Here is a 12783-nt window from a genome sequence, read left to right as displayed (position 1 = left end):
ATCTTATTAATTTATTGTATGATTTTGAATTGGTTTCTGTCATCTTCATCTTGAAAAATGTTCATAGTATTACAAATGCAAGTTAATGCACGTTTCCTTTACCTCATTTGTTCTTTTGATCAATTTGTCCTACATCTCCTTTACTATTCTTAGTGTACAGATTTTCATGTAATCATCATGTTTTGATGCATAATAAATAGCATTTACACTTTTCACATCTGTGATCCAACTCGGCTTGTGTTTAGTCATCTTATGGGTTTTTGAACATGGCCATCAATAACATTGCTTGTGGCCTATAACTCTTAAAAAATGAGGCCCCAAATATGCATATAACTTTATTATAGATACCATCACTAGATAATTAAAAAAATGGGGCATTGTTAGACAAGGTGGCCTAGCGGTCTTCTAACCCTCAAGTGAGGGGCTAGAGTCCAATTCCTGTGCTATGGTTTTGTAGAGGGATCTATTTTTCGATGCAAGTTATTCTAATACCAATTGATGGTTAAACACTTGAGATTTTTTTTTTTAATGTGGTTTGTCCTAAGATGCTTGCCCCACACCTCGATAGTCCATGTGCTTACAATTTCGCTATCTTTGTTTATTCCCTTGCTTTTGGCCAATGTAGAAAGTGATGCGCGTCATTTTGCGACCCTCTTATTCAACATGAGACCTGGCAGAGCTGGGCGACCCAATCAAACACATTTCCCACCAATACTCATCCTAACTCTTTTTAGTCAGAATTGGGTGAATAGAAAACTTGTCTAGCTAGGTTCTTAGAAAACGTGAAATACTTTTCATGATCATCCAATATATCCTACACCCCCATTCATCCAGAAGCTTATGCAATTAAATTCATCAAAATAATTACACAGCTTCTAATTAACATTGTAGAAAATCAACATATTTATACATCATAGACTTTTTTCTTCTTTGATTCACCTAAAACTTTATATGAAAACACTAAGATGGAAAATATAAGATAAAGAAAATAATTCATCCGACTGATCATTTTTGCTGACATGAGTATTGGTATTAATAATCATAGTATAATTAGCTTAGTGCAATAAACATCTAATCGAGACAGGATTTAATTATTAAACATGTGAAGGACACAATCATAAGCAATAAGCAGGATTACCTGAAAGGTGTGAAATATAACTGTTTAATTTTCAATCATTCAATGCACTATGTTAGTTAAATGTTAATGTCAAAATACTAGTTTCACCTTTACATTTATATTCTTATTCTTGCTTGTCATAATTTAAATGCTTCATATAATATCTGTCCAGTTTTTGACACATTTATATATCATATGGCCGTCTTCTAGCCCATTGGCCTATAGTTGTAGTTGATAAGGATTGAATATGCTCCAACATAGCAGCTATTGACAATGCTTTGATAATGCTGATACTATTCAATTGTTTACTTATTGAGAGTTGAGAGGCAAATTATTAGATCCGGTCACCGAACCTATTTCTAGGTGCGGACATCCACTAAAAATTTGCCACGTGGACTGCGCTTTGACTCAAAAAAACGCAGTCAAAAGAGCAGGTAAAGCACAGGTAAAGCGCAGTCAAAGTGTAGTCAAAGCGCATTCCACGTGGCAAGTTTTTATTGGATGTCCGAACCTATTTCTAGGTCAGGTGACCGGACCTAATAATTTGCCCCAATCCAGAGGCTCAATTCGACAATACATTTGACTATCTCTGCGCAAGTCATCATAATGTGACAACTTACCCCACATAACATGACCTTTCATAGATGTCCTTTTTCAACATCATTATCGTAAGCATTTAATATGTACTTAGCATTATTATGCATATGTTATTATCAAATTATGAGTATGATTTGTGGAAAGTAACATATGGTTACTTAAACATACGTAATGGATCATTTGACAATTATGAGACCTGAATTATATAAACAGTAACTTGAAGTTACTTGAAACATGTAATAGATGGAGTGGAACTTGCGGAGAAACGAAAGAGGTTAGAAGCCGATACGAAAGGTGGAAAGAGCTTGCAAGATTTCCAGAGGAGGTGGAAGAAGCTCGCAAGCTTTTCCAATAACCCGCAGGTCAATAGCAAAATGCTCTCAATATTCAACTACTCCTTCACAAAATATCTCATATTTATAGGTAAGAAAGGAGAATGCCAACAACCACTTTAATGAATTTCCACAAGAACCCAAGCATCATAAGTCACGGATTTCTCCTTGCTTTTCACGGAAAAATAGCCCAGTCAAAGAACCGAAGAGGCAGCCACAGAACCAAAGAGGCCCGCACAAAACCGAGGCACCAAAAGACACGCCCATAAAAAACATACTAATGTTCAATACAAAATAAAATACAGAATATTTGATAGCATTAGCTTCTGAGAAAAACCTTATGGTCTGATGAATTAACAACTTTCCTGAATTAACTATTCCAGACTATATGGACATGGTACATGCCTTTTTTGACAGTATACATTTGTGTGTGTGCTCTCACATATGCTGTTTGTTCTTATCACTTCTGGTTAATTGTTGATGTACTTTATTTACACTTAATATAATTCTATGTTATTTTTGCAATTTTTTGCTTCTTTTTAGTTGGGAGATGAGATGGTGCTTTGCTCCCATTTAATGACTTTGTTTACTGCTTTTGTGTTACAGGGGAAGCGGATGGCACTGAAAAGCCTGTGGAACCTATTAAGGTGTATTCTGAGAAGGAACTCATTAGGGAATTTGAGAAGATTGCATCTACTTTAGTGCCTGAGAAGGATTGGTCACTCCGAATCTCAGCCATGCAGAGAATTGAAGGCCTAATTTATGGAGGTTATAGCACCCTGATTTTGTTACATATAATTTGTTGTTTCTATCGCTGGTGCCCGACCTCTTCCTCATGGATATACCTTTTGCCTGGCTTGAGGCATTTGATGTCTAGGATATTGATTACAACTTGGTTGTGTGTAATAAAAGGAACACACCTGAACCTTACCCTATCCACGTTGGATGGTTTAGGATTGTTCCTAGATTGACTTGTAATTAATATGCAAGTGAGCTAGTTCAATCACTTATTTGTTTATTTTGTGTGCGTTTGTATGCATCTCCCGAGTCCCTATCTCAGTGAATTTGATCCTATTACCTTTCAGTATTTCATGAAGAATTTTTGTGGGACTTGATCCATTTAAGTTGCATGAAGAATTTTTGTTAGGAGATCACGCTAACTTGAATCCTAATATATACTGTTTGTGTCACTTCTCTTTTTTTTTGCTCTTGTGTAGTCTTCCTCTATACAATTCATATGATTTTCATCCTCTTCTTTTATGTATTGCTAGTGTGGGAAAATAATTTCTTTGGGATTTATCTAGATTTAGTGAGTAATATCCATTAATCCATTAATGTAGTGTATCATAGAATATTGTGTTCACCCATTTATTATTTATAAGGGTTTTTTGTTGAATAAAAAAAAAAGAAATTAGTCTGCTTCATTAGTATGGTATGAGAGCCGGTTAATTCTTATTGTAGATGCCACCCCTTGCCCCCTTCTTTCCCCCATCACTTTGACTCTCTTGTCATGACTGGGCCCAAATACTCGAACTAAAGAGGCGGCAATGAACAGTCGGACGGTTATAACAGTTCTTTTAATTTCAAACATAGTTTATCATCTACATTTCAAATAAACTGAAGAGCCACTAATATAAATTTTCATCAAAATACTAATACAATTTTCACATCTTCTTTATTTGTATAAACTTTATATTACTTGCTTTCATTTGAGCGTCATTTTCTATAGACTTATTCCTCTCTTTCAACTACTTCTACTTCTCTAATGATTTACCTGAAAAACTTTAGTTTAATAGTTTGAGTTTACAAAGTAAACTAGTGGATAATCACCATTTCATATACAATAGTTAATCATATATATAAAGCATGCATGTTCCTTTGCTTTTTTGATACAGTTAACATATGCATCTTCTTTCATATACTATAAATTTTAGAACTTATCTTTCACATAAATTACTTTTTCCGTTTCATTTGTCCATTTCCATTTAATAATTAGTTTATTTCCATTTTCATTAGTACAAGAACTCCGACTAAATGTATCAATAACGGTACAACCATTTCCATTTTCTTTTCCATTTTCATTCAACGTGCACGGGTATATTGCTTTCCCAGCCAGTACCATACGGGGATGAACTCCTGTAACTTGCATGCATCCACTTTTTTCATCTTTTAATTCTTCAATTTCAGTTAAATCATCATTCAATATTTTATTTCCTTTACATTTTATAGTAATATATCTAGTCATTTTATTCATATAGCGAATAATTCACATTTTCATTTCTATTCATATAATCTTCATTATATAATAATCATTTCATCAACATAATACTCATTACATCAACATAATACTTTAATCTATAAGAGTTGCAATAAATAAAGCGAAATTAAATAACATAAAAGGAATCCGGAATTAATATAACACAATTGAAATTACCCACTTCATTTACTTCTGTTCTTCAATCTCTTTTAAATAGTTGATTTCTTAGATAGTCTTCCTTAATCCAACCTAATGTTACACACCCAATTACATAAACTATAATATTTCATTAATTCACATAAATATTTTCTAAATGTAATCTTATCTCAAATCCCTTTTGAGATCCTTTATTGGCTTCAGCACTTCACCTTCGTACACTAGTCTAATCAAAATTCTCAATTTTTCCAAATCATTTTAAATTGCATTAATCATTAGTAACCAGTTTTATAAAATAAATATTATGATAACATTAATTTTTTTAATAACAACCTCAAAAATGTTAATAATCATCTATATAACTATCAACCATGAATTATTTGTGAACATGATTACCTCAATAAGCCTTCTTCTATTACTCTTTGAATCGAGACACTTCCCACCAGATTTCTTCTTCCTATTGAGAATCACCTTTTATTTTGTTAATTAGAGAAATATCATTATAAATATTCTATCTAAGTTGAACAACAAAATCAATAATTTAAACACTTACTATTTCCTTCACAGTTTGAGAAATAGAAGAAACTCTAAAAGAGTCCCCAAATTTATCTTCTTTTTCCTTCAGTTTTTCTTCCTTTACCTTTAGAGAAAACATTCCCCGTTGTTTATATAAAATATCACGGAAGGACTTATATAGAAATGAAAAAAAAATGATAACCAAACATCATTTCTTCTTCTTCCTCTCGTTCACTATTTTCAATCCGTTTCCTACTACTGGAGCGAGTGAAATGAACATATCTCTCACGAGGAGTTGCTCGTTTTCATTCCCGTACACAATTCTTCGCTCGGAATAAAAAACTGGCCCTTCCAGGCCCGTCCGCGCTTGCGTGCGGTCTGCCTGGGCCGAGTCTCTGCTCGGTTCCGCTCGGCTTGCCCGCACCCTCTATCTGTTAAATATGAACCAGTTCTTACATCTCTTATCCCCAAGTTTGCAACTAGCAGTTGATCCCCCTCGGTCTACCCTTCTGTCATGGTCGATCACCAATCTGTCTTATAGATTAGCATTCAATTGAATTGAACCCTTATATCTACATCTTTCTGATTGCTTTTAAACAAGGTTAACACCCTTGTATTGATCATCCAGAACAATCGTTTATGTCCTTTGGCCATTTGTCCTCTTTCTTTTTTTGGCTTGTTTATTTTTGTCTATTGTCTATATTTTTCACAACATATCAAGAGACTTTGCTGGTTCCTATCTAGACGTACGCAATTGCCATTGAAATGGGTGGTTTTATTGATTATCATACATGGGGTTTGGTTGCACCCTCTTATGGGATTAAACCCCATTTCATGTCATTTGGGTATTCATTTTTAAGTTTATACATATCGATCAATTGAATGCTACAAAGTTAGATTGGTGGCAAAAGGATATACAAAGTCTATGGCTTCAACTTTTTTGAGATGTTGTCCCTAGTTGCTTTGTTTAATTCTATTATTTTTCTGTCTATTGCCATTAATCAAGGATGGATATGCTCCAAATGGATGTTAGCAATGCTTTTCTTTATGTGACCTCACTAAAGTTGTTGATTAGAGCAATCTCCATGCCATGTTGCTCTGATGAATAATAACTATGCAAGCTTAAGAAAACTATATTCGGCTTGAAGCAAAGTCCTTATGCTTGGTTAAAAAAATTTAGTGAGATTTTTGTTGAAGTTGTACTTCAAAGTAGCATTGCTTATTAATCTATCTTTTTATGCATTATTTTGTTGGAACAATAATTATTTGCTTATTAATCTATCTTTTTATGCATTATTTTATTGGAACAATTCCGTGAGATTAGTTGTACTTCAAAGTAGCATTCGCCTTAATAGAATGACACTTTTAACATTAATGTAATCAAACAATATTTTCAGAAGATTCTTGTTACCAAAGATCAAGAGTGCCCAAAATATTGTCTTTACATTAAAGTTGCATATAGCAATGATGGTATTTCATTCTCTCGTAGGAACTATGGTATATTCTTTTCTTGAAGAAGCTGGTCTTTTTCTAGGCTGCCCCATGGATACTTTGTAATCTCATGAGCAAAATTTTGAAGATGATTCATTTCTATTGATTTATGGTTGATAAACTTGCTTATCTGACTGCATTAGACTATATATATATATATATCTTGAAAAAGGATTAGTTTATCAAAAGAATAATCATCTAAGGATTGAATCCATGTTAATACTGATTATGTTGGATCGGTTGATTGAAGATAGAATGTCGACATTAGGTGCCTTTGTTGGTTGCAATCTTCTTTGCTGGATGAGTAAGAGCAAAAAATCATGGCCAAATTTAGTGCTAAAGCAGAACATATGGTCATGACTAACTTCATCTGTGAATGACGTGGATAAACTCTTACAATTTTTCTTCTTCTTTTTATTCCAGTACCTATGGTTTTAAGTTGTGAGAATCATGCTACAATCTACATTGCTAGTAATTTTGTCTTCCATAAAAAGCTTAAATTTATTAAAATCAACTATCACTTTATCATATTGTTACTCTGTATGTTGCAAGTGAAGATCAATTAGTTGATTTATTTATCAAGGTTCTTGGATCTCTTCGCTTTTTTAATCCATGTACAAACTAGATCTTGTTGATATATACAGTGTGATTGGAATGTTAGTGTATGAAAATATTTTGTTTGGTAAGTAGTCTATATTAATGTATTGCCCTTTAGAACGTTGTATCCATTTTCCTGTGTGTAGTGTTGTTTGTTTGGGTGGGAGGGTTCTAGTGAATAAGAAATATAAAATACCATACTCCATTAATATATTTCTCTCTTATCCTTGCGGTAATTTACTCCTTTCTACCTTTATGATTTTTCAATTCATATTACGCATGCCATTGAATCATTTGCTTCTCCTCTTTTCTTCTACTTGTTTATTTTTCTTTTTATGTTCTTCCTTTTTTTCGAACCCAACTTCAATATGCCAATAACTTAATGATCCTAATATTCTTTGGTAGTAAAAAACTACTCGGCATTTTCATAAGCTTATCCTTGCTATTTGGAGTCATTTTTATGAATCCATATACTCCAGTTTTTTCAAAATATTTTCACGTTATGTTTGTTCTTTACTCCATTTCTTTAGTTTTTCCACCTTAATTTATCCGTTATTCTTATTGTCACTTTGTCCTGTTATGCAATCCAAATTCCCAAGTATAGGTTTAATTATCTTGAGTACATTCAACTCCCTCTGTCCATTTGGTATAATTATTTATCAATCTATAAATTCTAATTTTGTTATGTATCCTCCAGAACATTTTCTTTTTTGCCACACAGCTTGACTATCAACGATTGTTTTATTGTTCAACACTAGATTTATATTGTAAAGTCTGTTCATTATCACAATTTTATAAAATCTTCTAAGTTCCATGATATACTCTTACACTTTTGTTTGAACAAACCAGATTTAACTGTAGAAGTTGTATCCATATGTATGTTGTCATTCTCTTATTTAAGAGTTCCAAATTATAATTAATCTTGTCTCTCCAATTTGATAATCCTGCACTGCTGAAAAACATAGTTTCATTTGTAACAGAGCATCATGAAGTAATGTTCCAACTCCGGTTGGGGCATTAAGGGCCATTAGCCTAGTTTTGTCATTACCGTTAGACTTCAGATTGTCTTCTCTTATATTTTTCTGTTAGCCTCTTTGCTTATTTAACATATTTTCCATTCACTGTATTTACGGTGCAACATCCCTTTTATTGAAATGGAGGTCTGAGATCATAGATTAGTTTTCTATGCAAGGAATGAGGTTCTTTTATCAGTCAGCTTGGTTTAAATGATGTAGGCTTTATTGTCACATGCATTTAATTTCTCATATGGAAAATAATTTATACGATAATCCAGATTTTTGTATTTTGTTTTATTTTTAAATAGCTATATAGGGTGTATATCTAAAAAAAGTAGACAAAAATCATCTGATTCATTTGCACCAGAACATCCTCGTTTGTGCCTAATTCAATCTGCCTTATGTACGATTTAGAATGCTTCAATGTTCCAGTGTTCTTCCGTCTGTTCTCTGTATTCAAGGCTTTAGTAGAAGACCTTGTTATCCTTGAAAGAACTTTGTAATCCTCCACTAACACGTATGTTTTGCACTTTCTCTAGTGTTTTGACTATCTACTCATTTCGCTGTAGTCTTTTTCTCTCTTACATAAGGAGGAATATGCTGCTTGAAAACTAGCATGGTCATGGAAGATAGACACTTGTTCAATGATAAGGAGCTATTATTTTTGTGCCTTCTCTTTGCATTAGCATTCATAAAAACAGTTCACTTATGTTGGCTTTGACATTTTCATTCCTTTTTATCTACTAAGATTTGATTAAAATGTTCAATGTGCTATCAGGTGCGGCTGATTACCCATCCTTTCACATGCTCTTAAAGCAGCTTGTTTCTCCATTAAGCACTCAGCTGTTGGATAGACGATCAAGTATAGTGAAACAGGTGTGTTGTTAATTTTGGTTGTTGAATATCTGGTGTGGCTGCATGTCTTGGTGTTATCGTGGTATTCATTATTGAGTTTTATGTGCTAGGATTGTGTGCCTCTAAATGCAAGCTATGTCCCTGAACTTGCACTGAATCGTTTTTAACACTTGACAACTGGTCTGTCTTTTTTCTTGGTTCTGATATATGTTTCTTTCTGTAGGCTTGCCATTTGCTATGCTTTTTGTCCAAGGAACTTTTGTCTGAATTTGAGGCTCATGCTGAGATGTTTATTCCGGTGATTTGATTGTCTTTTAATGGTTTGTTGATTTCCTTAAGAAGTTAATTTGATGTCTTAAGCATTTGTAAATGTTTGTTTAATTTTTAGGTACTTTTTAAGCTTGTTGTGATAACTGTACTTGTGATAGCAGAATCTGCAGACAACTGTATAAAAACGGTATGTAATTTTATACCTGAAGGATTAAATGCATGAATTATTTCTTTTAATGTTATGCATTTTCTTCCCAGATGTTTCGAAACTGTAAGGTTGCCCGTGTTCTTCCACGCTTAGTGGAATCTGCGAAAAATGATAGAAATGCAGTACTCCGTGCCAGGTAGAAGGGCTGTATGTTTAAGGATGTTTTTGTTACAGTTATTTTATCATATAATCATTATTTTTATGGGCTATATCAGGTGTTGTGAATATGCACTTTTAATTCTGGAGTACTGGGCAGATGCCCCAGAATTGCAAAGATCGGCAGAGCTTTATGAAGATCTGATAAAATGCTGTGTTGCAGATGCAATGAGTGAGGTATTATCTGACAGAGTGTAGGTATTTTTTATGCCTGCAAAAATGCTTAGCATTGCGCTGAAGGTTACTTGAATAATGGCTTCTCCACTTCATTATAATCATTTTAGTGAAGACGTATGCTTTATCTTTGATTGCTTGGTAAAAAATAGTCTCATTCTAACGTAAACTTCTATACTATTGTACAATAATTTATTTATGATAGAAGACAGTGTGATTGATTTATCTAAATCTCTAACTGTTCAAATGTGTTGATGATCTATTTTAAATCTCTAACTTTTCAAATGTGTTCATGAATGGTAATATGATGTTTGAGGATACGAATTCCTATCCATTAATAGGTATAATAATCTCTCATTCTCTCTTTATCTATCTACACATATATGCAAGTATATCATTTGTTTACCAATGTGTGAAGAATACACATTACACAGTGAACATATATCAAGCCAATTTCAGGTTGAAGCAACAATAACGAGTGAGCCAATCTGGTTAAATAAAAGCGATTTTCATTTTGAGTCTATTGAAATTCAAGTATTCAACTGATTATCTAGTGGCTTTTGTGTTCTGGACATATTTATCAATTCTATTTTTGTTTTATTAATTTTTTTTTTTCATTTCAATAGGAAGCTGATTCCCTTTTATTATGCTAGTTCAAGTTTCCATTGTCTGTGATGGACTGATTAGTTTTATCTAAAACTTGTTAGGTCCGTTCAACCGCACGGACTTGCTACAAAATGTTCTCAAAAACTTGGCCAGAACGTTCTCGGCGTTTATTTTTATCCTTTGATCCTGCCATACAAAGGGTAAGTAATATATATATATTTGTTTCTGTATGTTTCTCTTTGTACGGTCTTTACTAATAAGGTGGTATCATGTTTAGTTAATAAATGATGAAGATGGTGGCATACATAAAAGATATGCATCTCCATTGCTTCGTGATAGAGGATTACAGCCTTCACGTGTGCCATCTCATGCTGTTACAGTGAATGTTCCTGGATTTTCTACTTCCGCCATTGTTGCAATGGATAGAAGTTCCAGTGTTACTTCAGGAATGTCACTTTCCACAGGAACCCATGCTTTATCACAAATGAAGCTACGTGAAAAAGGTTCTGAAAGAAGCCTTGAAAGCATGCTTCAGGCAAGCAAACAAAAAGTCTCGGCCATTGAAAGCTTACTGAGAGGTGTTAGCTTATCAGATAAACAAAGAAATTCTAGTACACATTCGACTAGTTTGGATCTAGGTATGATTTATGATACTTTGTTTGAACATGTTGCTATTGGTTTGAATGTTTACTTATCTTTTGGCAGAACAGTTTCTAGTTTTTGCTGTTCTCTAGTGCCCATTCATCTCTTCCTTCTTAATGCTGTTTTCAATATGTCAGATATAGCTCAAGCTTTTCCCTCTTTTTCTCTTTTCTTTTGCTCCTAGTGCAGGGGTTGATTCCCCATCTTCTCGTGATCCACCAGTCCCAGCAGCTATTCCTGGTTCAAATCATCGTCTCTCTACAAGACTCAGTATTGGCTGATCCAACGTTTGTTAGCATTGCCAGAAGTAGCACTAGGAATGGTAGCTCAAGTTTGACTGAAGTTATAAATTCAAATAACCAATATGTGGGCGGTCATTCTAAATATGATAATCTAGCATCTGATTCATTGTCTTCTTTTTCATTACCTTACATGGTGAAAAGACACGCTGAAAGGCCACTAGATGGAAGTACCGTTGAACGAAATATTGATCTCAGTTTTAAGAAACTTTCGAACATGCACTTAGATAGACAGTTTATGGATGCAGCTAATAAGGACGCTGGCTTCAGGGATCTAAACAATAATTATGTTCCAAATTTTCAGAGGCCACTTCTTAGAAAGCAAGCAACTGGAAGGGTTTCAGCTAGTCGGAGACGCAGTTTTGATGATAACCAGTCTCATTTGGGTGAATTATCCAGTTATGTGGATGGTCCAACATCCCTTGGTGATGCACTTAGCGAGGGTTTGTGCTCTAGTTCAGATTGGGTTGCCAGGGTGTCTGCTTTCAACTATTTGAGAAACTTGTTGCAGCAAGGGCCTAGAGGTATACAAGAAGTTACACAGAACTTTGAGAAGGTCATGAAACTATTCTTTCGACACTTGGATGATCCACACCATAAAGTTGCGTAGGCAGCTCTTTCAACACTTGCAGAGATTATCCCCCAATGCAGGAAGCCTTTTGAAAGCTACCTTGAGAGAATCTTGCCATATGTATTTTCAAGGTTGATTGACCCCAAGGAGCTGGTTAGGCAACCATGTATGACAAACTTGGAAATTGTTAATAGGACATATGGCATTGATTCGTTGTTACCTGCACTTCTTCGTTCACTGGATGAACAGAGGTCCCCTATAGCAAAGCTGGCTGTTGTTGAGTTTGCAAATAATTCCTTTGACAACCATTCACCAAACCCTGATGGTTATAGTAATGGTGGCATTCTTAAATTGTGGCTTGCTAAACTGGCCCCTTTAGTAACCGATAAAAATACTAAACTGAAAGAAGCTTCCATATCTGGAATAATATCTGTTTATACCCATGATTCAGCCGCCGTCTTGAATTTTATCCTTAGCTTATCCATAGAAGAACAGAACTTGTTGAGACGGGCATTGAAACAGTTCACTCCCCGCATTGAGGTTGACCTAGTTAATGTCCTGCAGAGCAAGAAAGAAAGGCAATGCTCTAAAGCTGTTTATGACCCGGCAGATGTGATTGGAACTTCCTCAGATTATGGCTACAATGGATTATCAAAGAAGAGCCAGCTTCTTGGTAAGTATTCAGGAGGATTACTTGATGTTGATGGTGGGAAGAAATGGGATTCTATGCAAGAATCAATTTTAGTTGATGCCTTGATTGCAAAGACAACTTCAGATGACAGTAGACAGATATACCATAACCTTGAAACAGGGTCTGACAATGAGGTTCTTGGTCCACATAGCAAAGATTTGAGGCATAGCACAGATGTATTTTCTGAAAATACTTTTTCATGGATAAATCACACTGAAAACCTGACTCTCTT

The 12783-nt window shown here is 34.3% G+C and overlaps 1 protein-coding gene across 1 annotated transcript in view; it reads left to right on the top strand.

Moving 5' to 3' along the window:
• Window positions 1-12783, top strand: part of LOC110092697 (CLIP-associated protein) — a 39276-nt gene that overhangs the window by 15437 nt on the left and 11056 nt on the right. The window contains 10 exon segments of the mRNA XM_020817350.2: window positions 2653-2814; window positions 8858-8955; window positions 9158-9232; window positions 9323-9391; window positions 9463-9548; window positions 9628-9745; window positions 10450-10548; window positions 10626-10986; window positions 11180-11256; window positions 11258-12782. Of these exon segments, the coding sequence (XP_020673009.2) occupies window positions 2653-2814; window positions 8858-8955; window positions 9158-9232; window positions 9323-9391; window positions 9463-9548; window positions 9628-9745; window positions 10450-10548; window positions 10626-10986; window positions 11180-11256; window positions 11258-12782 (2670 nt within the window).

Source organism: Dendrobium catenatum, unplaced genomic scaffold, assembly GCF_001605985.2.
Source record: "Dendrobium catenatum unplaced genomic scaffold, ASM160598v2 fragScaff_scaffold_313, whole genome shotgun sequence".
NCBI lineage: Eukaryota > Viridiplantae > Streptophyta > Magnoliopsida > Asparagales > Orchidaceae > Dendrobium > Dendrobium catenatum.
The sequence above is the reverse complement of the archived record's forward strand: the minus strand, read 5'-3'. Positions and strand labels throughout refer to the sequence as shown.